Below are 17,151 nucleotides of genomic sequence, written 5' to 3'. Positions count from 1 at the left end.
GATGAGGCTTCGGATGCGTGAGCCAGCTGTCCCGTTAGTTAATGTCTATATATAATCTGATCTATAATTTGACACATTGTGGCGTCTCCCACACATCCGCCTCTCGCAGCCTCCTCTGCTGCTCTCCCGCCGGCTGCTATTCAGGGAGCACTGTCAGGTGCAAGGAGACGCACGACACACACACACACACACACACACACACACACACACACACACACACACACACACACACACACACACGCACACACACCAGTTTGCTTCAGATTTAAAGAAAAACCAAAATGCTGAGATATCTCTATCATCTTACCCTCAAAGCGGACAGGTCGATTTCGTCCAGACTCCGAGCTGGAGAGTCACTCGCCATGATGGAAGACACACACACACACACACACACACACAAAAAAAGCCGCTCTCGGTTGCCCTATATCCTGAAACGGCCTCTGCTGTCACGACTGTGTGGTCCTCTCTGCTGCTCAGTCTCTACTGTCCCCCAGCTCTCTCTCTCCTACACAGTGATGTCTCTCAGCTAAGCGACAGAAATAACAGCAGCCCCCCTCCGGTCAGCAGCGGGACGTGCTTCGAGCCGGGAGCGCACAGCTAGAGCGCAAACGCGGGGAAGATGGGAAGCGAGAGCGCCGTGTACATCAGCCCCTCCGGCTCCATGTCTGCGGGGTTTAGGCGGTGCGGAGGAAGGTGAAGGGCCGCGGTGAGTGGGCTGCTGCAAGTGATAAGTGCTTGTCTTGCAGCCGCTGCTGTGACAGCCAGTGGATATACAGGGGGAGGGAGGTTTGCCTCAGCAAACCCCGCCTGTTACTGGGCGGGGTTTGCTGAGGCAGTAGGGACCCCCAAACTTTTTTTTTTTTTTTTTTTGCTTTCCAACGACACTCATACTTTCCAAATAAAGCAGCACCCTTCTGTTAAATGTTAAATTTATGCCTGCTATTAAATTCTATGTTATTCAAGGATGATATATTTATATGTATTTACTTATTTTATTGTTTATTCTGAAATGATCCATCTTTATATTGTGTTTATTTTATTTTGTTTCAGGACAGGAAGAGACAGATTTTTTTTTTAATGGATGGTCACCACTAAGGCAGCAGAACCTAATCCTCCTGATCAGAGGTGGACTCTAATCATGTAGGCTCCAGTTACTTAAGTACTGTTCCTATATACAGGGTACTTGTATTTCTACTGTAGTTCTTTCTTTTTATGTTTTTTTATGCTTTTATTCCACGGCAATTCATATGGAAATGTTTCTACTTTTTACTTCACAACATTTATTTGTTAGCTCTAGTTACAGATTCAGATCTAATACAGTATACTGGGATACATTATTATAGATTAAACTTCCCAACATAAACTCCGATACATTTTTTTGATCCGGTTGTCAGGTGGAGATGACATCCCTACAAACAGAGCAAACAGCCAAAAAAAAAGATTGATGTCTTACAATTAGCTCACTCCTTTCAGCTTCATTATTTCAATGCAGTTTATCTACTGGTGACATTAACGGCACAAAAGAATATTTTCAATTATTGTTTTCATTCTTGTCATTTATAATTTGAATGTTGCTCTGACAGGTGGAGAAATCCATCATTCCCTGTCATCAAACTCACAATGTGTCTTTAGATCTCACTTCCTTCAAACTCTAAACCCACATTGTGTAAAGTCGGACTCCTGTTAAATAGTCGACAGTTATTTTGGATTATTTCAGACTTTGGAAAGCCACAAAAGACATCACAGGCTGAAAGCACTTTTCTTTATGATGAGTGACTTTGAAGAACTTCATATGTAAAACTGAGTTCAAGTTCAGACAAGCCTCTTTCCAAAGAAGAGAAACGGTTGAGAAGGTTATATAATGAAAACCAGTTGCTCCAGGTTAAAGGCATTTTCTCTGCAAATCAAAATCAATTAAAAATCATGTGGTTGAGCAACTGAACCCACGAGGTGTGACCAATTTTCCACAGAATTTCTCTTTACAGTCTCATTTATTCAATGCTCTGTTTTGTTCCTGGTGTTTCTAAAGAACTCATGTCAGTCCCACAACCATTGTGGTGGAGTCCATTGCAAGCATGAGTTCCACATTAATCCATCAGAAACCTGAGGATTCCCATTGAAAACCTTTCCTATTTGCTTTCAATAAAACGTGACAAAAGAATTGGCACTGATAGTAGGTTTCATGAGAACTAGCAGCCTTGCTGATACAATTGAGAACCTATAACCAGACTGTTCTTTCAAGAATTTGCAACTTGGAAAGCGTTGAATGTGTCATTATATCGACAAATATAACAAACTTTGCTGATGCATCATACAGGATGAATACTGAGGTAGGTTGTTGGCCACCAAACAAAAGTTGAGACCTGGGAAACAGGTTAAACATCATCTGCAACAGACAGAAAAGTCTTTTGTTGGTCTGCATTTATATTCCCAAGTATAGTGCAGAATCACAACTGTAAAAACGTGCAGTATTACGTAACTGCCTCTGAGTGGAAATCTCATGCTGATGTATTTATTTCACTTTCCTTCTGTCATTATGACATGGGATGAAACAAACCAGAATTCCAAAGATAATTTTTATTTTTTGGCCATTTAAATTATGAGTTACACTGTGTTAAATGAACAGTTATAGAAATTAGAAATACCTTCAACTGTACAAAAAAAAAGACAGAGTGGAAGGAAGACCAGCTAAATTGAGGTCAAGGGAAACAGATGACGATAATGGTTATGATAAAGAAACAAGAGGCTTAATTACAAATCCACAACCATCCATACAATCATGCCATGCATTTAAACAATAAATGTTTAAAGACTGTTAAATCATTCATATTCCATAAATAATGCACTGACAAAGATGACAGGGGTAAACAAAGCAGGCCATATTGTCAAAATCAATGAGAATTGAGCAGAATTGGTTTGTTTTTGTCTTTGCAGAAACAAACAGCATAATGTTTCCAAACATTATCCTCACTTAACATTCATCAACTTCCTGGTCCCATAAAAGCAATTCATTAGTGGATCCTGTGCAATGCATTTATTGCTTAAATAAATGCCAGGTATTGCCCTTTTGTCAGAGAAAGTCAAATGAAGCTATTCATGTTGCTGATTTGCAGGATTTCTATTTTGCAGCGGCTCCAACGCCACACTTTTATTGTTTCATAATAGTGATGATATTTAATTAATGATTTGCCATAACATTTTGTTTGTCACAATAACTGAGCATAGCTGAATTCCACAGGAGTGGTTATTTAACTTCACATTCAAAGGCATGGGCGATCAAAACAAGACCCTCCTTACAGATGTTAAAAAATGAAAACAAATTAGTCAACACACAATCCACACATTCACACATACAAAATTGCCTCATAGGTCACATACCATAAAAAAAACAAAAACAAAACATAGCTGGAAACATGAAAAGCAAATTCAAACTGTATCTTCATATGAAAACTTTTCCCCTGGCATCAGCTGCATGCTGTATGGAAAATATTGTTTTTATCTTCATTGTTTACAGACTAATCAATAGAAAGCCTTCACCATAAGACCAAAAGGAAACCAGGCAGGAGATCTGTTCCATGACTGGGCACAGATAGACAGTATTTTCAGGAAGCTAGCACCATCTGTTGAGCAAAGAAGAAACTGCTTCATTCTTTGAATTTGTGGGCAGATTGTCTCATCCGGCCTCTGACACAAACATCCTCACACTCATCTGACCTCCTCAACCACAATGATTTTCAAATACAGCGTGGGAGCTGAATTAACAGTTCGCTTTGATTCACTTTGATTTCAACAGCGTAGAAAGCTCTCATCTCATGTGTCATTAATTATCTTACCCCTGACAGTAAATACGACGCCTCTGATGGGTTGCGATTGGTGCATGCGTCATGGCAACCATGTTGAGCGTAGTTAGGAAATCGTGCACCACTGTTGAACTGGTAAAATTGTCTGTGTGCGTGTGCGACCACAGTGAAGAGCAAGCACATGTTTTGGGATTAGAAAAGATCTACAAGATAAATTTGAGACAACAACCCGTCTAAAGCAGCACATATGCAAGCTCAACAACTCTCCTGTGAGCGCATACACAGCGTATGTAGCACTAATGCACCTTACGTCACAAACTCAGTAAACCACATGCATCATCACTTCTGCTGTATTTTGTTATATCTTGATCCAAGAGCTGAGTATGTACGAGCACTGTTCTCTGAGTTTTTTCCCAGTGCCTTAGCATGGTCCCTTAGAAATCCTCACTGTCTTGTGAGTTTTTCCAACAGTCCAAAGGTATGAGTTGAGTCCAGAGATGAGTTTGATTCCCAAAACCCCAAGTTCATGTGCCAGTCTGGATGCAGTCACAATTCAGATACAACTGTTGTGGTCAAATGTGATATCTTTCTCTTCTTCATACATCCCAAAACTTAGTGCTTACCCCTTTTAAGCTGCAACTACTGTTTAGTGTTTTTCAGTAGGAACAGATCTGAGAGATTTGTCAATGCCCAGCAGTCTTATCAATCCCTTAGAGAGCTGTAAACCTGCCTCTCTTGCAAATCCAATATTACACATTTGATGATGATCACAATCCAGAGTCTTCACTCATGGAATAGTTCAGTTCAGATGTGTAAGGAGGTGGCAGTGGTTTCACATCCTTTATGTCCAGATCTCAGTTGGGACCATGGCTTCCTTTGTTCCAACAGAGGGCATGAGGTTATGCTCTGACAGGAAGTCCAGAGGAAACTGGACCAAGAAGCCTCGGATTTTGCGCAGCTCCTCCTGCGCGCGGGTCAGGTCGATCTGCGCCAAGCCTGGTTTGGACTGGAACTGCTCCAGCTCAGACATGTTCCTCACCAGAGACGAAGGAAGGCAGCGAAATACCTGCAGCAAAACATACATGTGTACTGCAAACACACTGCTGACTTTAAGTGAAGCCCTCTCTAATATTGAGCACAAACATTTAAAGGACAGGTTCATTCTTTTTTAAGTCCGTCTTAAAACATTACTCACACACCCAAATAAACACTTTTTTTCTTTGCAGTCATCATGCATGTGGTTCATACAAAACATCCCTTTTTAATATCTGTCCAATGGAGGTGACGGGGAACAAAGTCCAGAGACCTCATTCTATGCAAAACTGTATTCCGAAGTTTATTTTATTTAAGTTAAAATTAGGCTCAGCAGTCTAAATTAATCAAATCAAACAGGTTTTCCTGGTAGGAAAAGAATTCCTCCCCATTCTCGGGCCATATGTTTGTTTTCTTCTGGTCCAGTATATACCCAGCCTGAATCTGGCCCATATACAGCATGAGAGCCACATCTGGACCAAAGCCAGCACATACACACAGAAAATCTTGCAGCTGTCAGACAATACAGAAGGATAACAGCTGGAATCTGCCCAGATGTGGAAGTATATAGGTCAGACTCCGAGGACCCAGACATATGTTGGGCCAGAAGTTTCATTTTTCTGTCTGTGTATACATAGTCCAAAATTACAGTCTTTTAAATTTATTTAACAGTGTTTCATTGCTGAGTGGTGATGGAGGGAAAGTGACACAAAAAGGGAATTTTGTATTTCCTACAAATTGGAAAATGCCCACTTGATATGATAAATCAACTCTGGATGGTATTTTTGCACAGACTGAGGACTGTGGATAAGTTTGGCTTATGTTTTAAGACAGACTTGAAAAACTGTCGACAAAGTACAGCTTCAATTGATAAAAAGCTTGAACCAAATGTCACAATTTTCCCCCTAAACCATCATGTCCAACCTACCTTCTCATAAATGGTGGCATTGCGGCCAGCTGTGGTCATCCACACCTCCTTATAGAAGCGGTCACTGATAGGGTCAGACAGGTCGATGCTGGTGTCGGTGTGACCTCCAAGGATGGTACTGTTCAGAAAGAAGAAGGAGAGAGGGGGTAAATACACCAACTTTAAAGAAGTGGGGGAAAAAATCTACTGCTTTATGTGTAAAATGTGGTTTAAGTTTCTGTCACTTTTGTCACATTGGAGACTGTTTTTTTTGTTTTCCGATTTGCACTGAGCCTTTTGAACAGTATACGCATGTTTAAAAGACAAGCTATATTTAATGCCACAAGTTTGTAATGTGCCCCTCACTTTCCATTTCATGCACACACACACACACACACACACACCTGAAGCATTCCAGGCGTAGCTGGAGTGCGTAGGGTCCAGCTTCATACTCCTGTCCATCCATGACAGACGACACCTTCTCTGAGTCCTCAACAATCACTGCCACCTCACTGTCACGTTTACCCAGCATGCTTCTGTCGTTGATGTTAGCAGAACCTGAAATAAACACACGCAAAAAATAGCAGTAACAAATAACTTTTACAATTTTAAACAACAATCATTTTACAATTTAATAAACAAGCAAGCAGAGTGTGAATGGTTGATCAACCGAGATGTGTTGCAATGAAAGGATATTTCTTTATAAAGGATTTTTACCCTTTTGTTGATTGTTGTTGAAGTACCATAAGAGTGAGGTGTACCTTATGAGCCAGCAGGTGGCACAACAGAGCTACATGACACTCAACACATACTTCAGTAATATTCACATGCACATTTGTTAGTTGCACACATGGTGAAAGAAAGAGAAATAGAGCCAGATTTTTGGCTTTATCACATTTCAGTGGAGTGGTTAGTAGCAGCTGGTGAAAACAGCATAAGGAAAAAAAAAAGGAGAAGAAAAACAGACTAACCAATGATGACTGTGTTGTCATCGGCGATGAGCATCTTGCTGTGGACGTAGATGAGCTCTGTGACCAGGCGTCCCTCCAGCTCAGCGTGAGTCCGCAGACCAGCGAAGGAGATGTAGTTCATCCACTGGTCGTCCACTGGGAAACAGAGGTGAGGAGGAATACAAAAGAAAGTAAAGGATGAATATAGGAAACTAATATCACAAAGCTTAATATCAGGTATCGAAACAGTTAATATTATAGTTTCTTCTTGCACTTACTCTCCTTTTTCAGCTGGGAGATGATGGAGTACTCGCCTCTGATCATGGTTCTGAGGAATAAAGAAATTTAAACTAACATTCATGACTTGAATATACTTGACTACTTCCACTTGTGCTTTCTCATTTCCCCTCGCTCTTCCTCTTTCTACATAACATGCACACTTCTTGAAGCACATGCGGTTTACCTGTAGTTGAAGTGCATGACAGCCTGAATGGCGTTCCCTCCTCCTGTCGTGATGTCTCCCTCAAAGCCGGGGAGCAGAGGGGTGACCACATAGACCCGGTACTTCTTACCCTCCCTGCGGGCAAACACACATTAGTCACATGAATTACACAGACTCTCAGCACTGTTTTAGGAAGCAGAAGCAGAGAGAAGGTGATCTTGTATAGATATACAGTGCATGAAGCTTCCTTCCTATATTCACAAGTAGTACCCCTACAAAGAAAGGTTTAATATAAAGGGAAGTACTTGTGTGCTCTGATGATCCTTTCAATGATGGCATCTCCAATCTTGTTGTACACGGTTCTGTTGTCGGCACAGCTGATGAAGAACTGGTTCTGAGAAGAGGACAGAGAAATGTTTATGGCTTTCAGGCTTTAGGGTTACAAGCACAGTTTCCTGTAACTGACTAATCATGTAGTCACAAAAAAACATATTAAAGTGATTTCCAATGGAGCCATCTCATTACTGATATTATTAGTAAATCCTCTGATGCTCAGCTTATAGAACATCATCAGTATTATAGGTCTGCCAGATAAACAAGAGGGAGCAGCTTTTCCCCACAACCAAGGAGTATGAAATCCATCACGGCTGGTTTACCTCGATGTAGATGTAGTGTTTGCTCTTGGCGATGACCTGGATGTAGGCATTATGGATGGACTCTTCGTGGTACTTTATACCTGCCGACCAGTCTGCTGCCGAGCGCAACACCTTATATGTACACAGACGGATGATTACTATAGCAGTAATTCTAAAAAGGACTGCATGTGAACACCTATTTCATCACCACCATGGGTATGTGTACATAAATACTCTTAGAGCCAAAACAAGAAGAAATGAGAAGTACTGCCAACACTGCCCCTGTGGTTGTTAGAACAAAGCATTGTTATCTATGCAGCATAGAGCTCATCAGCCTTGTGTTTGTGTTTGTATTTACTGCAAATGAAATGCTGTTTTTTTTTGTAGCCATGACTTCTATTATAAATGAGGTTATAAATCATATATACAAAATTAAAGAAGTACAAAATTAGATTAACATCATAACACATACATTCAAAAGTACTGAGTATCATCAGGGGTGGTTTTAATGGATATGAAAGGAGAAGTTGTACATGGTGTTTACAGAGGAGTTCAAAATCAAATGCACAAACATTTAACAAGTGACACTAAGGGAGGAAAATAACACTGTCTCTCAAAGCAGAAACATGATGGACCTATGACAGGATCATCACGCCCTTCTTATTTTAGTCAAACATTTCACTTGTGGGTCGGTTCCTTTCGGCTAAAAAACCTTAACAGTCAATGGCAACTGCAAACCTTTGAAGTTATGTAACTTTTTGGCTCATAGAGAGTTTTTTTTTTTTTTTTTTTTTGAACGCTCACTCTCTTTTATCTCTTTCCAGCAGAGCTTGCAGACTGGGATAGAAGATAGTGTGGGAAAGAAGAAGTTCATACTGTGTGTTCTTTTCTTTTCCTGTCACTTTCTACTAGTGGTTCTTTTATCTGTTTGGTCCATTGTTGGATTTTTTTGTTTTGGGCTTTTTTTTGTGTCATTTTACCAATAAAAACAACCATTTTCGCCATATTTTTTGTTGTGTGAGTGAAGTCAGACAAAAAATAATGCGTGTTCTCTTACCTGCACTTTGGCATTGACACAGTCAGGGACTTGGTATCTGAGCTCATTGGCGCTGGAGTGAGACTTGGGCAGGAGGAATGGATAAGACAGAGAGCGATACTTTGGCTTCATGATCTGTGGATAGTTGGAGAATTTCAGCAGAGTCAGAAACAGAGTAGAACTGTAAAAGTATGGAAAAGCTGGTGCTGTGGAAAGCATGAGTGTGAAGATTAAGGTATTTTTTTCCCACTGTTCCAGCCAAACATTTCCTGTGACTGAGCCAGGTTAGTGTTTACCAGTGTTTGCTGTAATTACAACCCTGGATTTGCTTTTACTGTAAAATGGTACTATCCAAAAAACTGTCAGAGTGTCGGCTGTCAGTCAAAAAAGGTGGTTTAAGTTTGCCAACAGGGAAACTTTGGCTTATGAAGATCCTGTTTAAACAAGTTTACCTTTAAGTTTTAATCCCTACATCCCTGTCTGTATTTGTCAATGTACATAGTGTGTGTGTGTGTGTGTGTGTGTGTGTGTGTGTGTGTGTTCAAGTGCCTTCGTGAAGTTCCAGCGCTGAATGAAGTGTCTGGCTACGTCCCGGGCGGCTCTGCCATGAACCACTGAAGCAATGTCATGCCAAGGCATTCTGGGAGTGGTGTATCTGTTGATGAAGTCTGCACAGAGTGGAAGAAACCCAAAAAAAAGGAGAAAGGGTGGAAATGAGAAAAGGAGGATGGCAGAAAAAGGATGGAGAGAGGACAAAGAAGAATAAAGAGATGCAGTGGGGCAGTGTGAAAAGGAAAGAAGATCGGGGGAAGAAGCACAGCCAGGTCAGAGGGTTTGGTGAAGAGGGTCAGAGAGAAAAAAGTGGAACAAATGTGGCAAGTGTTTTATGGGATTAAGTTCTAGTCTATATGAGTTTTCCAGCTGACTATTTGTTTGTTCCATCAAATAGAAAAAAAATCATAAGACAAAGAGTAATATTAAGAAGGAGACTGTATACTACTTTAATAGAAAATAATAGAATGAGGTTTTCAGAGTAAGATCTAAAGAAGCAAGTGTGTGAAAGTGTGTACCAGACCATCAAAAGGTTTCTCCAGCTGGATCCAGTCCTTGTAGACAAAGTTGCAGTAGTCTTTTCCATGCCAGAAGCGTGTGTTTCCCTGTAACTCTCCAACACCTGTCTTTAGGCTTCGCACAGAACCACTCCCTACATACACATACAGAATGAAAATACTATGGTAAACAGACTGCATTCATAGAAACAGTACTTTCATACCAAAGTGCTTCACAATGCGCCACTGATTCACCCATTCTCACCCACACCCGTGCACTGATGTGGAGGTGGAGCAAGTTTTTTGCCAAAACAGAGGAGCCTGTTCTCTTTCTTCCTATGGAAACATACCTGCGCTGTCGACACTGCTGACGCTGTCTGCATGCTGCAGAGTGTGTTTATGCAGGTGTCTGTACAGACTGAAGCGAGCTTTCCTGTTGCGACCAATCCCCTTCAGCTTGGGCAAGTCCACCGGATCACTGGGCGGCGTCCCTCGTCCATTGCTCTGGGAGACGCCATCACCAGAGGACACGCACTTACTGGACGGAGTGTTGGTGGAGACAGCCTGAGACTACAAAACAACAGGAATATAAATTACATAGTGCAGGGTAATAAGGACAAGTTATACCTTGCAATGTAAGATACTGAGTGTCAAAGTGTCAAAGTTTGGGAGGCCAGCAAAACATAAGGATTTAACATCTGGAAACTATGAATGTTGACAAGAAATTGAATGGAAATAAAACAATTTTTATTTTAATTTCATTTTTTGGTATTGAGCAGAGAAGGACCAAAGCATTGGCTGGATAGAAAACCCCCAGCAAATCTAATGGTTAATCATTTGTTAGATTAAGTTGAAGTCATTAAATATATTGACCGTCGGCTGGCACTGCAGAAGAGTTAGATGTTTAGGTTCTGCATTCATGCACATACACGGTCACCACAGGCTGAACATGCAGTTCCACTTTGTCACCCCCCCACCCACCAAACTGTGTGAGACTGAATGAAATAGTTTTCTCCATTCCCTCTCCTCTGCTCCATCTACTCATATTTGAACAATATGTCAGGAGGGTAGAACCACATTTATTGCCAATAACTCTAAAAGTGCGGACAGGCAATTTTAATTATTTGTGTGTGTTTGTGTGGATTTTGTGTGTCTGACCTGCTCCAGGGCCACAGAGCGTGTCACACTGCCGACGTCCGTCAGCCGGTGCTCTCTGTCGTCCCAGCGCCCATACGCCAGGTCGATCCCGCCCACGAAAGCCACTGACTGATCAATGACAACGATCTTCTCGTGATGTGCCCACAGATAGACGGAGGAGGAGACGTGGTCTGGATGACGCATCACCTGGACCACAAACATATGAAACACGACACATGTGCACTGACATATTAAGAAGACAAAATAAACTTATGGGCATTGAAATAGTGCACTAATTTTTGCAATCACCACATCACAACCTCTTTCCATACCCATAATCCCTTCACTTACCTTGATGTTGGGGTGCAGGTGCATGAGGGTCCTCTTGCTGTAGCCTGAGTTGATGCCCAGGGCAAGCTCCACCTCTTTGTACAACATCACAAAGATGTGCACTCCCTGTTGCTGTTGGCGGAATATTCTGTCTTATTTATTAAAACCATTGAATTCAGATTTTGCTTAGGTTAAAGCAGAAATACCACACAAATTCTATTTTATTCATATTTCCACTACAGTAAAAGTATAGAAACATTAACAACAAAATAAGTGGCTATCAGAAGTAAAAGTACTGATTAGGCTGCATGACTACACAATTAATGTATTAATAGCAGCATTTAAATGTTATCACTGGTTTTGGCTAATTTTAACTAGTTTTTATACTTTTTGTTGGGTAGTTATTTCAGAAAGGGGCTAACATAAGTTTTCTCTGCCGCCGAAGAGTGGTGGCGACTGTCGCTTGACAAGAGCGTCAGTCATCGTTGTGTTTTCAAAACAGGAGGTTATAGCACACCTTCTGAGCAGCACTCCACTTTTCAGGGCAGACTGGAGGCTACAGTGAGTCGCTATCGTAAATGGAGACGGGCAGGGGCTAGCTCGTTAGCTTGCTAACTTTAGTAGACGTGATAGAGACGGGGGTTAACACTGGTGCTGCTTTCTGAAGACAGCACTTAGCACGTAAAGATATGAAGTTTCATACTGAACTTGAGGTGTTTCTTTTAGACTGGTAACCAAACAGCTGTTAATGCTCATGTTAGCTATGTGCCACTAGCGAAACTTACCAGTAGCTCGTTTAAATATGTAACATTATAGAAACTAAAAGGCTTTCTGTGTAAAATCTTATCCTGAAAAGTAACCAGAACATTATTTATTGTAAATTGTACTTTAACGCTGTATTTAGGTTTAGGTTTACACACCAATAATCACTTTCAATTCATTTCAAAAGAGGTCAAAAGGCAAACTGATCTCTCATTTTGAAGGAATCTGTTTCTGTGAGGTCCTCAAACCACGCAGGGGGTAATTTCCCCCTATAATGCTGGCAAGCTAAGGGCAACTTACTGCTTTGCGTTTGAGGATACAGTCCAGCCTCCATCTGTTGCCCTCCACCACAGGTCTCTTCAAGAAGATCTCTGGACTCAGCCTGACCGAGAGCGAGACACAGAAACAGATACGTATAAGGAGAGACAGAGGCACAGAGAAACAGATTCCTGTCGGGCAACAGAGTGAAAATAAAACTCATTAAAGCAAAAGGACAAAAGGGAATGTTTACATTCACCCTTTAAAGCTACCAACACATTTTATACAGTGCATCATATGACAGACATGACATAATGATTTATTGCAGTCTCATGAGCCACTCACATTGGCATCCTCAGCTTACATGTCTACAGTGCCGCTGGCTCGCATTACACTGGCTGACACCTCATTGGTTAAGACTATAATCCCAGTGATTACTGCTTTGCAACAGAGGGATTTCAGCCACGTCAAACAGTCACACATTTGGCTATGAGGGACCATAAACTATTTTGAAATTACAATTGCAAGGTTATTATAACTGTGTCATTAGAGACAAACACAGTGTTTATTTCCCATTAGAAAACTTAAGACAAAACACTAAAAATCTAATCTGAAAGTGGAGAATATTGTCTACTATGTAAACCAGTTGAGCTGGTTATTGACATCACATTAGATTTGCATCTTGTGTGTTGCTTGTGTGTTAATCACAATATTTCCCAGGCTATGGTTCCCTCAGGGTATAATTAAGTATTTTTGTGACTGTCAACTGACAAGATTTTACATGTTAGAGAAATAAGACTTTTCTTTATTTTGAAAGGAAATATTTGTGTTTCTTCATTTCACTCTTCTGAACTTAAGCATAATCATTTATTTGCATAAATGCAAAGATATACAAGGTTCACAGTGACACAACTATATACTTTCAGGGCATCTAACAGGTCACATAATCATTTCTCAGGTGGTGAACATGACCCCTGACAGGTTAAAAAACAAAACAAAACAGTAAAGTCAGGAGAGACGGAGAAAGACAAAGGGGTCGTAGCGGAAGTGTAAACAGATATGGAGCCGGTATCTTTCTGTCAGTGTATTTCTATTCTTGGTGCGTGAATGAGGTTGTAATCAGAGCCTGTGCCACTCCAGTGCCTTGAAGAGAGCCAGGACTTGCGGGCAATACATAATGTAATGTGTGACAGCATGTACTACACTAACTGGGTATCAGTATCAAGCTGTCAGCTCATTCTTTGGCAACAGTCTGATGATGGTCTGGGTGTTTACCAAACTACTGAAATAAACCATGACAACTATGCTATATTATGTTGATCTGGTGTATGATACTATTTTTACAGCATCATCTACACACACAGTTTAATACTGATGCACACTTCCTCTATCTTTGATGCTTTTGCATTAGAACAATTCAAGGGTTACAGACTATACCAGCGGCAAAGATAGATAGATATTTAATGGCAGATTCTTGCATTAAGTAGTGCAGATATGTGGATGTACACATCTTTTCTGCAGTACGACATATAACATAGTCATGACATCAACCTTACTCTGCTCTTAAGATTCGTTTTTGAGGTGTTTTTTCCTTTTATTTGATCATTGAAAGCAGAGAGAGATTGGAAACGTGGGAAAATAGCACAAGGGAGTGAAATACAATAAAGAAATCCAAGCCTGAATTGAAGTGTGAATGATGTGATTAGATGGTGCACGCCTCAGACTTATCCAAAATAGGCCACTGTGTTTGAGGCACTTAAATTTACAGTCTGGACTTTACAGTTTCATACTGGTGCCCATATCATGTGGCAAGATGAATGAGTTACCCAACTATCTTGGCACTTAAAGGTAACCTGTGGAGTTTTTGACCTCTAGTAGCCTTACTATGAAGTTTATTTCTTATGACTAGGTCTCCGTGTTGGTGTGAAACCAGTGTAGTTTCACACTATTCCACCGACCAACGTGCCTGCAAAGGCAAAGAAGAAGAGTGCTGGCTAGTATGGATGTAAACAATGCATAAGTTAAAGAAAAACTGTCTTTGTAAATGTTTTGTGAGGGAGGACATGAACTTGACATGTTCGTTAGACCCTGAGGACACATGTGATGCATTTTGGTGAGTGACACTAAGGTAAACATAACTCTAGTTTGTTTACAAAGAAACTTCATGGGGCACCTTTAACTCAGGTTTTCTGGTATCACGTAACTGGCTCACAAGGTGGATTCAAGGTGGTCACAATTTCTGGTTTTACTCACTTCGATCTTATTTTATCTTTAACATTCTACTTTTAAGTTTCTTTTCCTGTCTGAGTTTACTCAGTGCATATTTATAAGATTCACAATACTGTCTCCCCTGTTCCTGTTATTACAGTCTCATTCTTATTGTTTTTATTCATAACTTAGTCATTCATTGCTCTGTGTGGACGGGGATGGGGGTGGGGGGTTTTGTTCTTATTGCTTTTATTCTCTTAAGCACTTTGTTTTACATTGTTTGAATGGAAAGTGGTGTACAAATTGTGTCTGAAAGTCTGAACAGCTCAACTAGTGACCAATCAGCACACCACTGCACTTCATTTCAAAAGAGGTAAAGTCAGTCAGGAATTTACAGGGACAAGTAATAAATAGCAATGAAGCCAGGTCTTGTAGCTGAAAGAGAGCTGTGTGGTTTTTTTATTTATTTTTTTTTATTGTTTCATGTTTGAAAGAAGTTAGGGCTGCGCTTAACGTTGAAGTGTTAAAACACATAGCTCGCTGAGCTGTTCATCTTTCTTCTGCATTCTCACACTTCAGTGGTGACAAGCAGACACACACTTCACATACCAGAAAATCATCAACATCATGCATGTGCGCACAAACCACACACATGACACTCACCACCAGTCAGTGATAAAGATTTCCTCTTTAGCCTCCTCCAAAGCATCAGCCACATCCTCCATGTAAGTCTTTCCATTCACATACCTGGAAATAAAACATTACAGACTCATGTGCTTATGTTGACGCAGACGTACACATGGACAGTATGCAGTGTTTCACTTTAAACAACACAGCCATTTCTACAGTTCTACTGTCCTGCCTCAAAGCTGCCACAAAACCACAGCAGACTGAAAAAAAAGTGTGACAGGGAGGGTAATGAAAGTACATTCGTCGGTTCACTTTCCTGGCTTTCTTAACTTTCTAACACCCTTACAGGATTCAGGCTACGCCCATAGCTGTCTCATCGTGACATAACTGGTCTTTAAAGACTCTCTTTTTCCATCAGCTCACAGGACCACAGCATGTTTCCCCCTCAGGCTCTGTGCTGAGCAAAGACAGCGCAATGACAATATCACTTCAGATGATTCAATATCACGGAAACCTGCCAGCTGAGGGGGAGAGAATACTAAAAAAAAAAGCAAAAAAACTCAGTCCTCTCAATGCATTTCCATAGTTACCAGTGAAGGAGTAACAGAAGAAGGCAGACATAAATAAGATATACAGAAAATCTACTTGATTTATTCTTCCCTTCAATGTGAAGCTTTCTTTTTCTTGTATGAAGTCTTTCTGATCACACGCCAACATCAGGAGCAGCTCCTCCACTTGTGCTCTAACACAGCGTATTTACCACTTGGCAGGGATGTTTTCCTCTTCCTGTGCAAATGATCCAAAGCGGTGATCTCGCAGGAAAGCCTTCCCGTGATTCCTAACGAAGCTCTCGATGCTCTGACCCCACCAGCGGGCGTGTCTGTAGCTGCTGCACTTAAACACCAGGGTCCTGCAGGGAAGTGTGTACACAGATACAAACACAGACACAGTGATTTCATTGGCCTGAACCACAATTCTTGGCCTTAATACTCTTGAACACACTGCTGATCAGTTTATCAAAGCAGGGATTTGTGTTTTCCTTTAGTGAGATAACAGAGCTTGGTAATCATTCCTAAAATGAAATGGGCCCCTGGTTAAGAGTGCTGGAAAGGAAAGGAGTTAAAGAAACAATCCATCCTGTACAGCAGACTGTTAACAGCAGCTTTAAGCAATGTAGCTGTAACATTATAGTCCATTTTTTATATACCAACACATATTTTTTTTTCCAGAGCATTGGTTGAAATGCATCTGGTCTTGGTGCCAGTGCTTAAAATTTATTGACCAGTGGTTGAGATTAAAAAAAACCACAGAGGGAGAAACTGAGGCGCCGTCTTCACTAGAAGAACAGAATCAACAAACCTGAATGCGGCAATACAGCTACAGTTCATTTTCAACTGAGGGAGAGACTTAAGTTTTTCTACATCCCTGCTATTGATGTAATGTTCTCTACCTACAAGTAAAACCCTCAAATGGATACAATAGGTTTATGCCTGTTGCCTGGAGGTTGCAGGAAAGTCTTTTTCTTTTCCTCTGGGAAATCACTGGTTAAGAACTAAACAAGGCAGGCTGAAGAAAAATGTACCACCTCATTACAAAAGTACCCCAGGTGGTCTGGAGGGGAAGCAAAACAAAAAGTTACTTTTAGATGGATGTTCAAAGAAAAAAAGGCCCCCAAATTAAAAAGAACACAGATTGGTTAAGGTTAGGGTTTACCACAGAAAATGTTCACTGGGACTTCAGACATAAAGTGTTTCTTTACATTTAGCAATCCAAAGCCGTTCAACTTCAAACTTTACAGCTGAGGATAAAAGAAAGTGTAGTGTCAACTATTAAGTTTTTTGGATTAAAACATCACTTTTGAAGCAAAGGGGACACTTTCCACACCATCACCCAGACACTATCGGAGCCTGGAGGGGACACAGCTGTTTCATGGCAGGTGCACTGCTCAGGACCCAGGGAAGTGCAGCGTAGAGTG

The 17,151-nt window shown here is 40.9% G+C and overlaps 2 protein-coding genes across 9 annotated transcripts in view; both read right to left on the bottom strand.

The window, feature by feature from the left end:
• Positions 1 to 754, bottom strand: part of tnika (TRAF2 and NCK interacting kinase a) — a 61,428-nt gene extending 60,674 nt beyond the window's left edge. For all 6 annotated transcript variants that reach the window (XM_071498969.1, XM_071498973.1, XM_071498971.1 and 3 more), the window contains exon 1: positions 308 to 754. In XM_071498969.1, the coding sequence (XP_071355070.1) occupies positions 308 to 364 (57 nt within the window). In that variant the 5' untranslated portion in view covers positions 365 to 754. The remainder of the gene's footprint in view (positions 1 to 307) is intronic.
• Positions 755 to 2,562: 1,808 nt separating this feature from the next.
• pld1a (phospholipase D1a) overlaps positions 2,563 to 17,151 on the bottom strand; it is a 32,133-nt gene continuing 17,544 nt past the window's right edge. For all 3 annotated transcript variants that reach the window (XM_071498976.1, XM_071498975.1, XM_071498978.1), the window contains exons 10-26: positions 15,937 to 16,086; positions 15,210 to 15,293; positions 12,381 to 12,462; positions 11,340 to 11,450; positions 11,010 to 11,195; positions 10,202 to 10,421; positions 9,878 to 10,006; positions 9,352 to 9,470; positions 8,824 to 8,937; positions 7,788 to 7,898; positions 7,437 to 7,525; positions 7,153 to 7,266; positions 6,968 to 7,017; positions 6,711 to 6,845; positions 6,144 to 6,297; positions 5,761 to 5,878; positions 2,563 to 4,866 (exon numbers count right to left, since the gene is read on the bottom strand). In XM_071498976.1, coding sequence (XP_071355077.1) covers positions 4,642 to 4,866; positions 5,761 to 5,878; positions 6,144 to 6,297; positions 6,711 to 6,845; positions 6,968 to 7,017; positions 7,153 to 7,266; positions 7,437 to 7,525; positions 7,788 to 7,898; positions 8,824 to 8,937; positions 9,352 to 9,470; positions 9,878 to 10,006; positions 10,202 to 10,421; positions 11,010 to 11,195; positions 11,340 to 11,450; positions 12,381 to 12,462; positions 15,210 to 15,293; positions 15,937 to 16,086 — 2,191 coding nt within the window. In that variant the 3' untranslated portion in view covers positions 2,563 to 4,641. The remainder of the gene's footprint in view (positions 4,867 to 5,760; positions 5,879 to 6,143; positions 6,298 to 6,710; positions 6,846 to 6,967; positions 7,018 to 7,152; positions 7,267 to 7,436; positions 7,526 to 7,787; positions 7,899 to 8,823; positions 8,938 to 9,351; positions 9,471 to 9,877; positions 10,007 to 10,201; positions 10,422 to 11,009; positions 11,196 to 11,339; positions 11,451 to 12,380; positions 12,463 to 15,209; positions 15,294 to 15,936; positions 16,087 to 17,151) is intronic.

Source organism: Trachinotus anak, unplaced genomic scaffold, assembly GCF_046630095.1.
Source record: "Trachinotus anak isolate AG129_WGS33_773 ecotype Australia unplaced genomic scaffold, CSIRO_AGI_Tana_v1 ptg000015l, whole genome shotgun sequence".
Lineage (NCBI taxonomy): Eukaryota > Metazoa > Chordata > Actinopteri > Carangiformes > Carangidae > Trachinotus > Trachinotus anak.
The sequence above is the reverse complement of the archived record's forward strand: the minus strand, read 5'-3'. Positions and strand labels throughout refer to the sequence as shown.